Source organism: Xiphophorus couchianus, chromosome 13 (genome assembly GCF_001444195.1).
Source record: "Xiphophorus couchianus chromosome 13, X_couchianus-1.0, whole genome shotgun sequence".
NCBI lineage: Eukaryota > Metazoa > Chordata > Actinopteri > Cyprinodontiformes > Poeciliidae > Xiphophorus > Xiphophorus couchianus.
In genome coordinates this window covers 11,631,922-11,649,062 of record NC_040240.1, presented here as the reverse complement: position 1 = coordinate 11,649,062, position 17,141 = coordinate 11,631,922, and the positions used below count along the sequence as shown (strand labels likewise).

General features: G+C 39.1%; 3 protein-coding genes across 5 annotated transcripts in view; 1 reads left to right on the top strand and 2 right to left on the bottom strand.

Annotated features, from left to right (window-relative positions):
- The window catches only part of aunip (aurora kinase A and ninein interacting protein), a 954,922-nt gene that overhangs the window by 700,122 nt on the left and 237,659 nt on the right, over positions 1-17,141 (bottom strand). The window lies entirely within an intron of this gene.
- On the bottom strand, positions 695-10,694 carry ubqln4 (ubiquilin 4). Of its 2 annotated transcripts, none has more exons than XM_028036553.1 (11): positions 10,504-10,694; positions 6,036-6,187; positions 5,763-5,911; positions 5,416-5,678; positions 5,122-5,286; positions 4,794-5,016; positions 3,914-4,053; positions 3,599-3,682; positions 2,629-2,744; positions 2,364-2,532; positions 695-2,261 (listed from the first exon to the last, which is right to left on the bottom strand). In XM_028036553.1, the coding sequence occupies exons 1-11, from the start codon at positions 10,645-10,647 to the stop codon at positions 2,109-2,111; spliced, it is 1,758 nt and encodes a 585-aa protein (XP_027892354.1). In that variant the 5' UTR covers positions 10,648-10,694; the 3' UTR covers positions 695-2,108. The 2 variants fall into 2 exon arrangements, with proteins under 2 accessions (XP_027892354.1, XP_027892355.1); XM_028036554.1 differs by having other exon boundaries at positions 5,128-5,286; positions 10,504-10,693.
- On the top strand, positions 13,016-16,239 carry LOC114156255 (lens fiber membrane intrinsic protein-like). Of its 2 annotated transcripts, none has more exons than XM_028036591.1 (5): positions 13,016-13,225; positions 13,789-13,997; positions 15,195-15,344; positions 15,436-15,570; positions 15,717-16,239. In XM_028036591.1, the coding sequence occupies exons 1-5, from the start codon at positions 13,086-13,088 to the stop codon at positions 15,776-15,778; spliced, it is 696 nt and encodes a 231-aa protein (XP_027892392.1). In that variant the 5' UTR covers positions 13,016-13,085; the 3' UTR covers positions 15,779-16,239. The 2 variants fall into 2 exon arrangements, with proteins under 2 accessions (XP_027892392.1, XP_027892393.1); XM_028036592.1 differs by lacking the exon at positions 13,016-13,225 and adding an exon at positions 13,263-13,412.

The window sequence follows — 17,141 nt, the reverse complement described above, 5'->3', positions numbered from 1 at the left end:
GCCCTCCTCTTGTCGTTCTCCCACGAAGGCCAGATGTGTAGAGTACAATCAAATAGCTGCCCCGTCAACAGATTCTCCCGTCTGGATCAGATTTCTGTAACTCACCCAGAGCTACTACAGGCCTCTCTGCAGATGCTCTGATCTGCAGTCCTGCTGTAATCTTTCAATTTTCAGCTGAATGACTGAAGAGTCTTCTAATCTAAAGTTGGAATAGTTTCAGAACCATACTCTCCTTTAATCTCCTTGGTCTACATGATGCGGTTTGTTCCCCAACAAACCTCTGAGGCCTTCACAGAACAGATGAAGTCATACTGACATTAAATTAAGACACAGAAATTGACTTTTTACAAACTAGGTGACATCTGTTGCACTGGATTTTATTTGGGAGTGCCACAGTAAAAGGTGTGAATACATTTGCAATGGAAACGGTTCAGATTTTTTTTTTATTGTAAATGTTTAAAACCTATGTACCCTTTTCCTTCCACTTCTCCACAGTTATGTGGCAATTTTGGTCGATTACATGAAACACAGTGAAGTTTTAATGTGACGAAAAGTGAAAAAAGCTCAAAGGGGAACTAATACTTTTACAAGGCACTATATATCCTGATTTGGAAAAAGGATTAAAACAATTTCCAAACTTTTCCAGACTGCACAGAGAGTCTCAATTATATGTACTTTAAAAACAGACTTGGAGGCAAATGTAATCTTTTATTTCACACTTCCCATTAAAACAAAACAGAACATTGTGGGACCTTTAAAATTCCTGGCCCATCACCACACTGTAATCAAAATGAGACAGGGAATAATGGTTTTTGACCATGATTTATTACTTCTTTTTTAGTACAGTACTGTTAAAAGTTAGTTCCGACATTTTCAACTGGGAGATGGATTTCTTTATTTTAATTCAGCTGAGGTCAACAGACAGAGCAGAGCTACTGAAGCAGTTGCCAAGTTCATCACATCTACAAATGCTGAGAATTTAAAAAATAATAATAATAATAACACAACCTAGACTTTATGACTGGAGCAAAGTATGATGCCATCACTGTTTTTTTTTTACACCCTTTCCATTATGTCATACTTTGACTCAGTTGATTTCCACATGTAATTAATTGAAAATAAATCAGCTTCATATCTAGGTACTAACTGCACCTCAAACAGGAAGAGATAAGACGATGAACGATCCGATTTAAATGAAATTAAAGATGGTTTGTAAAATTAATATTCATAACAGCAACAGCCTGTGCTTCAGGGAAGCTGCTGAGTGAGAGAAACGATTATGGTTACAGTCTTGAATGAGAATTTCAGCAAAGGTGGGACGTCATGTCTCCCATCTGAGACTGCTCTTTACTACCCATGGTCCCACTGGTCAGAGTCGGACAGCAGGACAAGCAACGGCGACTCAGAAGGAGGAAAAACAATTCCTAAAAGACACTGCGATTACATGTGGGCACTTTGATCCGTAGTGACGAATTATAACTTTTGGAAGGGTGAGAGTGTGGAAGGCGCTTGCAATAAATAGTGAAAGCTGTTGGGCAAAAACCAGCTGTGTGGAAAATGTTGAGGACAAGGATGGAGGGAAGGCGGTTGGAACTTCTGTGAGCGTCTGTTCCCCTGCTGGCTTTCAGGATCACAGCTTATAGAAACCACCAACCTGTCTGACAGGAACCAGGCATGATACAGAGCCGACTGCCGTTCACGTCGCACGGGTGGCATTTGGATCACGTGAATGTTTGCCTACGGAGCGCTACTTCAGATTTGCGTGAAAGAAACAATAAGTTGAAAAAAATAACAATAACTGGTCGGGAGTCCCTTTCTCTTCACATCAGTACGCGCTTTGAGGAGAGAGCGGTTCAGTCCAACCCCTACAGCAGAACTCTGTGGGTGAAGCTGGCTGGATGGTGCCGAACGAAAGTAGTAAAGGGGGAAAAAGAAAATAGGGAATGATCTTAGAACAGATGCAGAATGAGGGTCTTTCAGTTCTTGCCCAAGTTTCTTCTGTAAGGTTTGGGACAATACACATAAATTTCTGTTGGTTCGAAGTTGATTTTGGGTTTGTTATGTGTTAAATGCGTGTTTATGAGCGTGTCAATATGTACTGTATGTCTTTACGAGGGCTGTGAGCCCAGCAGTCTCTCGATAGCGGCATTGATGTCTCCTCCAGTAGCAATGAGGGCCTGCAGGTTGGCCTCGCGGTTGATGAAGCCCATGGCGTTCAGCTGGTCTAGCTGGGTCTGGAATCGCACCTCTGGGGTTTGGCTCTGATGGAAACAGTGAGTACAGATTGAAGAAAGACAAAAAAACAAAAAACACCACCATGCACACTATGGAGGCAATTTCAGTATGTGTGTGTGGTCGCGTACCGTTCCGTTTCCTCCTCCACTTCCACCTCCTCCCGCAAACATCTGGAGCATCTGTTGCATCAGCTGCTGCTGAGCAGGGTTTGTTGCAGCACTGCTGGGAGACGAGGCAGGGTTCTCTGCGGGAACGGCGCCTCCTGTGGGCACGCCTGGAATTCCACTTGTCATCAAACTAGGCCAAAAGAAAAAGACAAACACAAATGTTAAATTCAAACACTAGGTTAAAGTGCAATGTGTGTTTCTACAGGTGATGTCTCGTTCTGCCTACCTGGGCATAAGGCCTGGGGCTTCTGTCTGCAGCGTCTGGAGGCCCTGCTGGATCTGCATTAGAGCTTGCATGGCCCGGGGATTGGCCATGACTGACAGCGCCTCAGGGTTCTGCATCTGGAGACAGATGGGCAGAAATGGGAGCAGAAAATTAGGAAAGGTGACTGTAAGCAGTTAAAATTTCAGCAGCGTGACTGACGAGACCAGAGAAATTAAAGCCAAAAGATGGTAAGTTTATAAACTGTTTAGAATTCAGATATTGGAGGTGAAAATACCTTTTAAAAATTTAGTAATTATGAAATTATTTTCTCCCCAATCAGACACATGTGTAGTATGTTGAACAAAACACATGAACCCTAAATTGATTGGTATAAAGCACAGAAAAAAGACACAAAAGCAAAAAAAATGTCATAAAACAACTTAAATTGTAGTTTTCACCATACAAAAGAAGAAAAACATACTTGAATTGCTAAAATTTAAGAACTTAAATTTTTTTTATTCTGATTTTAATTTTTTTTTTTACGATTTAAATTAATTACTTGCATGAATTACTAAAAAATAACTTAATTTACACTCAAAAAATATTCAATCTAATTAATGAATAAAACATTGCTATCTGGCTTCATAACAGTAAATAAAACCTTTTTGTTTTATAGCAAAACTTAAATAAATACAAACTAAAAAGTTGGTTCAAGGTTTATGTAACTAAACATTTGGACTTTAATTTCTTAAACAGATAAAAATGTGCTAGCTTAAGGAGCGGCACAGCAAAATTCCTTTGCAGGGAAGGTATTGATGGATGAAAGTATGAATGAACAAACATAACTACATGTGATTTACAGCAAAGTATGAAAATAAGGACATAATAAAGACATGCTGAGGTCCTGCAGCAACCCTGATTATAAGGTCAGGGAGTGTTTTGCTTCAGTCAGTTTCAAAAATGGTGTTTTAGATGAAAACCAAAACAGTACCTGCTGAAGAAAAATGGGCAGCTGAGATCTGAACTGCTCCTGCAGCTGTGGGTTTCCAGCAAATAATGGATTATTCATCATTACCTGATTGAGGGGAGAAATAAAGTATTAGTCATTTGGCTCCAGCAGCAGTCCACACTGCCTACACAGTTCTGTTAAACGTTGAACGCATATATCAGAGAGCCAAAACTATAAACCAATATAGCTACAGGATAGAATGAAGACTTGATGAGATATATTTTTCTTTTTAATGTTCTAGAAAATGTGTCTAAGTCCAGAATATCAATATTTAATCTATGACTTTATGATCCTCACCTGTGAGGCTAACTCTGGGTTTTGAGCCAGTGACTGCATCATGCTGCGCATGTACGGCGCAGACAGCATGTTCTGCATCAGCTGAGGGTTTTCGGAGATCTGTTGGAGTAGACTCTGCATGCCGGGGCTGTTGAACATGCCTGCAGGACAAAACAAACACATCCACTAGTGAACGTAACTAAATAGGGGTGTAGCAATACATTGAGCCCAGGAGACAAAGACGATACCGAACACTGGATTCACAGGAACGACAAAAGACTTTAGAATAATCCCCAGTTTGTCTTTTTACAACTGAAAGCTTCACAAATTAAATACTTTTTCTAACAATAAGCGGTTAAGGGAGAATATTCCGAATCAGGTTTGACCAGTCGAATCATTATTGCTTTTACTGTCTCTTTTTGGTATAGCCCTACAGCCAAAAGATTAAAAAGGCCTGTTTTTGTTTTCACAAATAGAATAAATGTTTCAAACGTTCTAATCTGGTTTAAAAAACTGCTTATTGCAAAACTAAATAGAATAAAGCCCAGAGTCATTAAAAAGGTGATTTAGTTTAGCACCGATAGGAAGCTGTGAAGCAGATGCTAACTACCCTGACATTAGCTTCTAGCTGCTTTATTAGCTAACTCTTATTACAAAAGGCTAAGTGTCATTTCCTTTCTTAGTCCAAAACAAAAGCTTCAAACAATAACATGAAGTGTTGAGAATAAGGCACACATATTTAGATATGGTTATTATAATATTAGCTTAACCTTCCTTCTCCTGACAAAGTCACAACAGCACTTTGTGACAGAATGTAAGAAAAACTGGTGCTGAGATTTATTATCAGGAGAACTCTCTCTATCTTTATCAAATGCAACATCAGCAAATGTCTCCAGCATACCATTTCCCAGACTCCCAGGATTGACGCCAAGAGGGTTGGACACACTTGGGTTGGTGGCTCCCGAAGTGCTAGTGCTTCCTGTGGTTCCCCCTCCGCTCTCAGAGGGGTTTGAAGAATTCGGAGGCCCCCATGGGTTGGGCAGAGGCTCTCGGTTCTCTGTCCGCGACGGCTGAGCGCCAGAGTCAGAGTTTCCACCAAGAGCTGAGAACGGGTTGTTTCCAAACTATATATATTAAAAAAAACCATTTTAAATACAGTTTAGTACACAGGATTTAAGTCACAATAAAGTGAAGAGAGATAGAAACAGGGATGTATAAAGGTTCCTCACAGAGACCTGCTCTCTGGCTGCGCTGAACATGGGCTCCTGGATGTCTGTGTACATCCTCCTCAAGGCATTGTAACCTCCTGGAATGCTCTCCAGGTTGCTCAGGGCGCGGTCCTGGTTTCGCATCATTTCCTGCATCATGGCTGGGTTCCTGGCGAGCTCCATGGTCTGAGAGGCAGGACAAAAGGGAGAAGAAAGCAAAGCAGATTGAGATTTAGATGAAACACACAACTAACTACATGTCGAATGAATAAAATCTGAATGTTCTCCAGGCCCTTTAGGGCATTTTCCCCTCACCTGTCTCATGAGTTCAGGGTTATTGAGCATGTGGGAAATCTCAGGGTTGCGTTCCATCAGCTGCTGCATCTGTGGGTTGGCCATGATCATCTGCCTCATCAGGTCGGGGTTGGACATCATGTTCTGCACCAACGGGTTCTCCATGATCTGGGAGAGCATCTCCGGGTTGGACATGAGCTGCCGCTGCATCTGCTGCTGCAGCTCCATGAAGTTAGCAGAGCCCATGCCCAGACCAGCTAGACTGGCCAGGTCTCCGAAGCCACCTGCAGGGGATAAGCGATGACTTAGCGAAGTAATCTTTGGCAAGAATAGTGTTTTTAATTAGAACAACCCACAGGCGGACTCACTCATTATGTTGGGCGTCTGTGTGGGTGTGTGGCCAGACCCGGTGGGGACTGTTGTGGGGGCAGGGTTGGCAGCTGGACTAGAGGTGGTGCTATTGCCTCCCTGGTTGGAGGTTGAACTAGAGGCTGAGGTGCTACCGCCATCTGCTGCCCTACAGAGGGAATTTAAAGAGAGAGAAAAAAAAGTTAAACTCAAGTTGTCAAAGCTGGTCAACTGTTTCAGTGAATCAGAAAGTTTTGTAAAAAACAATAACAAAACAAAAAAAGTGTCCTTACTTGTGCGCTGTTTTAATGACCAGGTGAACTGTCAGGCCATCTTTGATGCCATGCTGGCTGAGACTGTCACCGTCCTTCAAGATCTTCCCTGCAAAAATCAAAACCAACTGGTCTTGTTTGGCTTTGAACCGCTTCGAGATCTCCTCTTTAAACTGGAAGACATAAAAAAATAAAACCAGGTAAGATTTCTGCATGGAAGAAAAAACATGTTTTCAGGTAGACCAATAATGTTTTGAATGGCTAATGGAAATGACTACTTGTTGATGGTTTGAGGCCAGGCATGTGCTAGTTGTTAATCCGAAGCTGGTTTGAAAAGTCGCAGTGTCGACCACTAAAGGCGCTGCTTTATACCATTGTTATGACTCTAGGTATTTTTAATAATACCAGAGATAGAGAGTGACCAAAGTAATTTGTAGGGAAAATATGGAGTTCTAAAGTTCTTGTAAACTACTGATTTGTATTGGTTGTTTTTGTTCTTTAAAAAAAAATAAATGAAAATACCTCAAAACTACGGCATTTGTGCTAAAGCTAAACATATCAGCTTAAGCCGAGTACAGGGTTTCCCCCAGTGTATTTTAAGCCTGGCGGGCCACAAGGCTTTACTTGTGCCCCCACCAGGCTAAGCATTGCTTTTTTTTAAAAAAAAAGTCTTTTTAAAATGTTTGCATTTTTAAGACTTTACAGTTGGTGTTCATGTATTAATCTTCCAATCTTTTAATAACACATAATTATCAAGTGATATTTTAAAATTTCCTGTCAACTTTAAAACTCAAAAACACAACGGGCTGCCCCAGCGCCAAACCACCGGGCTTAGCAAGTTGTCTGGGGGGGAAACCTTGCAATAGTTCATTCTATGGCCTTATTTGAAACTTTTAGTCACTTTTTTTCTGTTCGTGTGAACACTCCTGTTATGTCTGTTGTGTTTCTATATGAAAGTTTTTAGAGTACAAAAATATTATTCTTATTGCTGTCCTATTTTGCTGTAAGGGCTCCTGCCGTTTATAATAAAACGGATTATCCCAGTGAGCATTAGTGACATCTAGTGGTGAAATAGTGGAACACCATCAAATTAAAGCTCTCCTTGCAAGAGAATCTTACATCAGGCCCACATTTTTTAGGTGTTTTGCAGACATTAAGAAATTAAATGTTACATAAAGTTGACTTAAAGTAAAAAATAAATCAAGGTTATTTTGTTTTTATTTTCATCTAATTCCAAACTAATGAAAAACAATAAACATGAAGTGAATCCACGCAGAGGTTTCACAAAAACCTTAAGGCAGGAAGTATTAAGGCCTTCAATATTTATGCAGTTGCAGTTTAGACACTATAGTTATTAGTTTTCCTTGGGATGAAGACAAAACAAATCATGAACAATATTATAATAAAACCTATACTAAAAAAATACATCTAGTGTTTATCAAATCTTTAGGTTAAAAAATATAACATCCAATGAAAAACACATTAAAACCAAAGTACCTTAGAATAAAGAGCAACAGGTTTGATCTCATCAGACTGATGCTGTATTTTTATTTATTTTATTTTTTTTAACAATTTTGGCTTTGTTGATTTAGATCTTCAGCCAGTCATTTATTTATTTATTCAATGGTTATTCATGCACGGCTCTCGTAATGTCGCCCTCAGCATGTAGGGGCTGAGATCTGGACTTTGACTGAGCGATTGCGACACCTTGATACTTTTTTTTTTTTACCCGTTCTGCTGCAGATTTGCTGCTGCTGGTTTTGAGTTCATTGTCCTTTTACATGATCCGATTTTATCCAAATGCTACCTGTCAGCCCTGGACATTTGGGTTACGGAGGAATTAGTTAATCACCGACTCAGTGACTGCAAGGATTCTACCGTTTGTGGGAACAAAACAAATCCCCGCATCGCTGTGCTTGACAGATTTAACGAGCTCTTTGGGCTGGTTTGGTGTGGTAGTCTTTCCCTAAATACAACCAACAATCCTAACAATGTCTGTCTAAACAGACATTATTCTTTACATTTTCATCAGATGTAACTTTGCAAACCTATTTTTTTGTTATGCTTTGTATGTAAAATCTTCCTAGTTACACTTCAATCCAGTAACTGTATGTTTCAAAACATTTTTATGTTCTGGTCATTTTCTAAGCATGTGTTGTATTTTTTTCCCCCCACACTTTTCTAAAGATAACTTGAGATCTAATCTGTTTGAATATTTAAAACAGTGACTTTGACTTTTTATAAATAGTGAGTATATTCTCAGAGAATTAATTATAATAAAACACAGCAGAGCATATTCGCACAGAGAAACAATGTAGATGCCTGGATTCTAATATATAAGCCAGTGGTGAGACGTATAAGTAAATGTTAATTATTCATCATGATGACATATGGAAGTATGTTGGAAAAGTATTCAATATCTTTTATGTCTATCCATCTGCTTGGTATGAGCACATAAAAACAGTCAGAAGGTAAATACAGAAAAATGTGCTTTTCTCTCTATGACCACGATAGAAATGAAAAATACTGGAAGAAAATTGAACTGTATCAACTTTGTCTTCTGGTTATCCATACACAGCTTTGTTAAGATGTTTGGTTGAAAAACATCTAACAGCCAGAAAAGGTCCAGATTGTTTGTTACCTTGGCCATTTTATATTTTTGCAGTTTAAATAATTTTCGCACCGAGTTCGGTTTGAGAAAAAAATGCTTTGTACCAATTCATACCTGCCTTGCAGACATTTTGCACCGCTTTGGAGTCTTATGATTTAAAGAAACCAAATGGAAACAGGATGCGATACAAATTGCTTTAGTACATAAATGTAATTATAAATGTGTTTTTAGAATTTTATGACTGTTTATCTCTTTGAAATTCATGAAAACACCTAGAAAACACCTGACACAGAGTTGTAGAAGTGCCTGGGTTTAAAAGTGTTTGTTTACAGGTGTGAAATGTAAGCAAGAAGGGACAAAATTGCCAGGTTTGGATATAAAATGGAGGTACGGATTTTCAAGAGGGCAGAATGACCTGGAGTCACAAATAACAAAGCAAGACTTGGTCTAACAAATCTTGGCCACAGTCAAAAGATGTAGCATTTAGACTAATCCTTTGCATCTGTGAGCAAAACGCTGTGCTGAAGTTAGTCACAGTTCACCATCATTTTCTCATTGACTTAAAATAATAGTTTTGCAATAATTACACCAAAATAAATAAATCACAATATGATCCATCTGCTTTAATTTAAAACAAGACACATTCACCATCATGGCTATAATAATGTTAACACTTTTTAAGTGAAAATTTACGGTAGTTGAAAATTTAGTTGTACTTTTGTTGCTCGTGGTTCAGTAAAAGCTAATACAATTATCCCTGCTTACAAAGTGAAAGCATGGTAGCCTTTACTCAGTCTGCTGGCCTGCAGTATTCAGCAACAGATGGGGGAGGGTCAGCTCTGCAGCTTGGAGAAAACTCCAGTCTGGATGATAGGATGAGTATGATGGAAAAAAATGCGACATTTGTGAAATCGCAACTTTTTACAACACCTTGATGTTGGTTGAGGCTTAATTCAGTCTAAAATGTTCCAAAATATGTGTTCAATATGGTCAATTTACATTAATTTTGTGTAGGGTACCTCCATAAAACACTGCATGTTGCTTTGTTTCCACTAAATAACTTCAAAAGAGCTTAATGGGGAAAAAAACGTGGCACATTTGAATTTCCTTTGGACATCATCTTAACAAGTCATTTATTTTCTCCATCCATATTACTTGTAATGTTACATTTATTAAATAAAGCTAAAACATACTTTCAAACAGAAGTAATAATACCCCCAAAACATAAACACATATAAACACGTATTACTGCACAAGAGGAGCCAACATTAGTGCACACCGCATTGAATGTGATTACATAGAGTGCCTTGCTTTTCCAGGTGAATCCGTCACCAAGCCAACAGGAGCACTGAGGATAGTAGAAATCCCCAAGTAGCCTGAATGACTCAGGAGCAGCAATGAGAATGTTCTAGACTGAAAGACAGCTTCGACTTTTTATCAGGCTGTGGAGCTGAAGTAGGAAATGAAAGCGATACACGACGGACCAGTTTTATGTAACCACTTCCATGGTTCTGTTGGAATGTTATTGCTTCTCGCAGTTAGCACAGTAAGCGCGTACTCGTCAGCTGACACTTGTTCAGCTACATAGTTGGTCCGAATAACAGGCTAACTTAGCTCCCCGGCTAGCAGTTGACTGGCTAGCCGGTTAGCAATTTCCAAATCTTAGCGCGGTCGTTTCGTAGAGTGGGATATTTACAACGAAATGGTTGCCGACCAAATGGCAACCTAACCAATAGTATTTCGATTTCACACAGCCGCTTTCATTCCCAGCAGCCCCAGTTAGCCGGTAAGAGTAGTGATACATGCTAATGGTTTAGCTTCCTAGCTGAAGTTGTGGGCATGACGTTAGAGCGCAACGATGAACAGCATCCGACCAACCTGAGTGACAGAAGCGTCCTCTGCGATGGCGATCTCTTCCTTGTCCTTGGGTGTTTTCACTGTGACCTTGATAATCGTCCCCTCGGAGGCTTCGGGTTTATTATTATTGTTGTTACCAAGATCTGCGGCGCCTTGCTCAGCCATCTTTACTCCGCCGATGGAACAGCTCGGATCTAACTTTCACTTCCGGTTCAAACCAGGAGGTCTCGTGTGTTTTTTTTTTCTTTTTTTCTCACCCACCCAGTCGGTCCGAGTAGTTCCTGTACGAGTTCATCGGTTAAAAGTTCACAAAATAATAAAAAAAAAAATAATAATAGAGGGATTTATTCGAATATTAAAATTTAAGGAAACTGACCAAATTTAAACCACTAATCTGAACTATTGTTTTTCAATGAATGCATTTAGTAAATACGGCGCCTCTGAAGTGCAAATCACATCGACAACTTACTACTACAAATTTTGAAGATAACAAAAACATTAAAAACACAACTAATTATACTTGTATTAAAGATGCAGTAATCAATCGGCCAAGAAATTGTATACACCACTTTCCTTGAATTTAAAATATTTATCTTATTTGTAAACTGCATCAGAACTGAAAACGTTCCCCTTTTTTGGTTTGCGCAGGAAAATCAACATTTCAGATGTTGACCCACTACACTACACAATTTCTTCCCCCAGATTTTACTTCACTTCAAAGCTAACATGTTGTCTGTTTAGATAGAAATAATTATATTTTTAGATAAACCAATACTGAAAGCTATTTTAAAACCCACAAATCATCATATGAATAAAATAGAAATAGGCCTTTTCAAATTCTCAAAGTGAGTATTAAAAAAAACAGTCAGCATGATCTAATTCATACTCAGCTGTGGGTTAAACATGAAGTTTTCTAATTGCTTCACTTTAATTCAATGAAGAAATGAAACAGAAATGTAGCCTTTTGTTTGGAGAATATCTTTGTTCATCGACACCTTTCAAACTATCGTCTTCACAAGAGTTTCCACAACAGTTCGATGTACTCAGTTGACTTTAGTTGGCTTAAGGGATCATGTGGTCTGCGATCCCTCAGCTCAGTTTCTAAGTGTGTAATCCAGAGTCTTTCTGTTGTGAAACAAAAAAATTACTGAAATCCATTTGTTAGTATATGAACCCATTTACTAACAGTCTGTGAAGATTCTGAAAGTCTTGGACTGATGCCAGCACATTTGCTGTGTGTCTATGCCTCCACACCAAACAAAACCTATTTTGGAGAGTTGGTCCTTTAGCTCTAATTTAGGGTTAAAATAACACTAACACTATATGAGATTGATAGTTTCACACTGGCTAACTAGAAGTAGAACTCTCTAAATATAAACATTAATTCAAAAATAGGTGAAATTAATAAAATTTACTCATAGTCTGAGAATTTGTGCTTGCCTTTTTTTATGGACAGAACCATTGATAGAACTGTTGCTGACATTAATATGTTGTATTCTCACTGGTATTTGATTACATATGTAGAGTTCTCCTCTTAAGTCTTAGACAATGATGGAGCAATTGCTACTCTTGACTCATTATTTACAGCTCAGGTATTTTGAACTTAGCAAAGGGAGCCATTGACATGCACACACCACTATAAATGGTGTGTCCTCTGTTTGTTTTTCTTTTTCATAGAACATATTCCTAGATCAATGTTGCTTTGCTTAGCTGTTTGTATTTCCTGGAAATAGCTCTTACTGTTCCAGGAGTTATTCTGTTTTCTTTCTTTGGTTATTACAAATTTTCTGATCCACCAAAATAACTCTTTCTTCAAGACTTCTGTGTTTAGTTGTTTCTATTGCTAACACTTACATGAATTGTGTATGCTCGTCTTATCCTTCTTTTTAATAAAAAAATAAAAAAACAAGTAAAATGCTTGTGTTGTGCAATTATCTGTCATCTACTCAGTCTTATTAAATATATTTTTTCAAGGAATTAGGATTTCGTTTCTTTGTTTCCTGTTCATGTGAACAAAAACGTCAAGCATCTTGTAGGAAAGGCTTGACAAGTTTGCAGTGTGGAGACAGACTTAAAAGCATTTAATATCAACAATAAAGTGGCAATTGAAAAGGAATTTCTTTTTCATATGTTATATTGGTAGCTGAAAGTATTTCTTAGAGTAACATGCAGAAGCTGCTGTGCATTTGAATTTTTATTTTTTAAAAATGTTTTATCAGATTTTAAACCCTGCTGTGTTGTCCCCATGCTGTGGAGCATTCACCCTTTATGTGACGCCCCATTGAGGCAGTGCTGAAAGAAAAGTGTTTGTTTCAGCAAGTTGCATTGACACAGTTGGTCCTGCATACCTATGCACATCCCCAGTTCTAGAGTACACCATTTACAAACAAACAAATGTGCCTCTCTCTCTAAAAAAAAAAAAGGTAAGGACCTCTTCGTTACCCCTTCTCAAAGGCCCCATTAACCCTGTTGGGAATACACCAACCTGTACAAATCACATGCACTGTAGGGTTCTCATTCAAATGCAGCCCCCACAGGGAGACTGAGGGCAGTAAAGGATTTTGCCTCCATCAACAAAAAAAGAAAAGAGGTCGACCTTTTGCATGTATATTGTCTGTGAAACTCTCCCTCTCTCTCTCGCTCTCCTGGTAGCCCCCTCCCAAAGAGAGCAACAACCCACTCTGTTTTTCATTCTTTACCTCTGCAAGGTGGGAAGTAGAGAGCGTACGTTTCCAGAATCAAGGTAAGAGAGTGTATCTGAGTGGGTTTCCCTACCTGTGTTTGATTGGACAGAGGCCTGCAGAGTCAGATTTAACCTCATTGTACTCATGAGCAAATGCCTGTGAGGGTTCGGACGAGGAACAAGCTGCAGCATCATAATAGTAGCGTTTTATTAGGTTTGTTTTAGCAATGTCTCCAGTAAAGCAGAGGTAAACGTATTTTCTGGAAATCTTATGTGCACTGATAATGTTTTCTCACAGATTCTAGAGGAGATGCAGCGTTGGGTGTAATTATTAGAGGTTGATATGCAGGAAACATTTTTCTAATTTTAATGACTGACTTTGGGGTTGACTCTTTTAACAACGGGTACCAAACCTTCCTCAAATATCAACACGTATTTCTCATGTTTTGTTCTATAGCTTAGATCTTTTTTTGAAAACTGCTCCTCTGCTGGCTTATGCTAAGAAGGGTTTTTGCTTTATTTGTCCCTTTTTCCCAGCCTTTCCATCACAAGTCTTGGATAATAAGTTGTTAAAATGTATTAAGTTTCAAGCTGGTGTCTACGATGTGTTTGTTATTGCACAGTTCCTCTGCAGTGGCCCCGTTGTCTCAGCTCAAGATGTACAGCTTCATGGGTGGGGGCCTGTTCTGTGCCATCGTGGGCAACATCCTGCTGGTGGTCTCCACCGCCACGGACTACTGGATGCAGTATCGTCTGTCTGGAAACTACGCCCACCAGGGTCTCTGGCGGTACTGCATGTCCAACAAGTGCTACATGCAGACCGACAGCATAGGTAAGATCATTTCCAGGTTCAAAATTTTAACACTTTAAGGCATGAATTGTGACAATTTTTTTCAGAATGTTTTCAGTCATCTTCAATGAAGAATATGTTTGGTGAATCCTTATTTCAATGTACTTTTCAAACTTTCTTGTGTCTCTTCTGAGTTTAATAACATTCATTTAAGTTCTGAAGTTTTCTGCAGATGCATTGATAATACAGGCACTTTTGAAACAATTCAAAGAAAAAGCAAAGAATCTTCATATTTAAAACAAATAATCAGGCATTTATTATCCAAGCACAAGAGTTTAAAGAATTTGCACCAACAAGGATATTGGGTGATTTTTTTAGTGGCATTCATTGGTCAGCAAATCAGATAAAGAGAAAACCTGCAGCAAAAGGACGGAAATCGTGATTCAAACTCAGGAAACTGGGTCGAGGACTACCGCCTCCACACACGGTGCGCCTGTTCTTCTAACTGAACCACCCGGTGCCCCTGGTACATTTTTGTCTTTGGTGTAAAGTTATGTTAAGTTATAAAAACTGTATTTGTTGATTCTTTTCTGTTATTAAAACAATGGGGACTGAACAAAAAATGCTAACACAATGGCTCAGTTCAGCAGAGAAATGATGGGCCAATAAGGTCATATTGGTTGGTTAGATGACAAAACGGGTTCCTGTTCCAATTAGGTGATTATTGACTCATTATATTTGATCAATGAAAGTTTTTGTACACTTTACCGTCCAAGTATGTCCTTTCCACCCCAGTGCATATGTGTCTAAGTGTGTGCATAAGCAGTGTGTGTGTTTGTGTTTGTGTGCTTCTCACCTTGCTGTTGCGATCCAGTTGCAATATGGCAGACAAGAGGGCCTTGCAGTGGGTAGTGAGGGGAACTGAAAGAGTCAATGGAATATCTCTTCTGGTTTTTGAACTTCTGCCCTAAGGCACATGGTGCCACAGGATCAAAAGCAGAACCACCAGACTGTCTCGCTTTGTTAAACTGCTGACCTGTTGTCATGATTATGCACTTTATGTTATTGCACTTACTGTAAATGTTTTTTTTTTTATTTCCTTTAGTTTCTCTTTTGAGAAACACAAAGAGAAATGCTGCCTTGTTTTCGTGTGCTAATGGTTGTACAATGGAACACCAGTAAGTGCATAAAATTGTTTGGTGATAATAATGAAATAAGATTTCTACCTGTTCCTTCCAGCTTATTGGAATGCCACCAGAGCCTTCATGATCCTGTCGGGAATGTCATGCTTCGCAGGCATCATCGCCGGCATCATGTCCTTCTCACACTTCTCCTCCTTCGAAAGGTTCAACCGCTCCTTTGCTGCAGGAATCATGTTTTTTATCTCCAGTGGGTTTCCATCATTTGCCTATAGAGCAAAAGACACAGTCAATGTTTTTTAAATGTAGAGTATGACTGACACGAACTGTCTGATTCTCAGCTTTCTTTGTGCTGCTGGCTATGGCAATCTACACTGGTGTGACGGTGAACTTCCTGGGAAAGCGCTTCGGCGACTGGCGTTTCTCCTGGTCCTACATCTTGGGCTGGGTGGCCATGCTGATGACCTTCTTTGCAGGTGTGAAATGACGAAATGCAACACCATCTAAAAGCTTAATTCTCAGAACAAATTCCATGTTTCACTCTAAAAAAAAGGCAGCATTAACAGCCAGGTTGTTGCAAAGTTTAAAGTTGCCACACCGTTATAAGTGCGGTCTCTTGCAGGTATTTTCTACATATGCGCCTACAGAATGTGTGAGTTCCGGAGAGGAACTGGGCCACGCTAGATGTCTCCAGAACACAGAGAACTCTTAGTTTGGATCGACAAGCAGGAAGCATCAGGGGAGTCACGACTGATCCAATGAAGATGCAACATCTGATGGAGATGCTCTCGCAGGTCTTTGGTGGTCTACTCGACTTGTTTATGAAAGGACGCGGGAACACAGTTTTTATTCTAGGAATGCTCAACATTGACAAACTTAAGGCATTATTTGCCAGCAGGTGGCAGCACTAACACAGCTGACCACACGCTCTTCCTTTGCTTAACACAATTGATTTGAATATTGCATTGACTAAGATAATAAACATGTTACAGAAAGAAGATTGTTCATCATTCCTGTATGGCGAAAATGTGAATTTGTTTAACTGGATATGGTGTAACAACACAGATAGATACTTGTCTTATACATGCAGAAAAAACTTTGAGAGAGCATTCATTCTATAATTTGAATTAAAAATGGCAAATTTCTGAGGGCTGTATGTTTGTCTCATGAATTTTTTCCTTGAGAAGCTGACAAAAGTCATAATCAGCCGTATAAAGCTGTGAGTTTCATGGGAAGGGGTTTACCTTCCACCCAGCAGGATGTTCCTTATCATTTTCCTCGACAGACGATGCTTTGGACGAAGATTGATGGCAAGCAAAAAAATGTAGCCAAAGGCCGGGGAACCTGGGCGGAGGGCTCCCGCTACTGATTGTCTAACTACCCTTTGTCACTGAATACCGTTTCCTCCTTTTTCTTGGTATTCGCTAATCCTCTTCATTAGCAAGGAAGAAAAGAGCTGCAGCTGATGTAATGAATGCTTTGACTACTTTGTGATGCAGAAACAATGACAGAAATGTAAACAAGTCTGGAGAAAGATTCAGCTTCCATATTTGGTTGAAGAGGCTGCTGGAAAGAGATAAGCTTTCTAATGTTGTCCGGAGTCTTTAACATGGCATTTTAAATCATCCACAAAGGTCAGATCTTAGGAAAGGGAAACTTCACAATTTATTTTTAATTATCTCTGCTCAAATCACGAGTGACATTTCATTTAATGCAGAGTTTGTAAAAATGTAAGAGTATAAAACATTCTATGTTTTAACAAAAAAAAAAGAACGCGATAAATTCAGGCGTTAGAGAAAGTGGAATCTTTCCACTGTTGTGAAAAAGCGGAAAGATTCTGCGACTACAAATATTGAGAGCACTTTAAATACACCAATATTTTACATGGTTTTATATATAATTGGAAAAAAGAATAAAAGAAAGCTCAGATTGAAAACATAAACTTTGGCTGATTTTGTTAACCATTTGTTCTGACCTTTTTACTTTGTATGGAAGTTAAACAGAGATGTTGGCTGCCTGAGAAGAATAGGAACTTATTGATTACTAA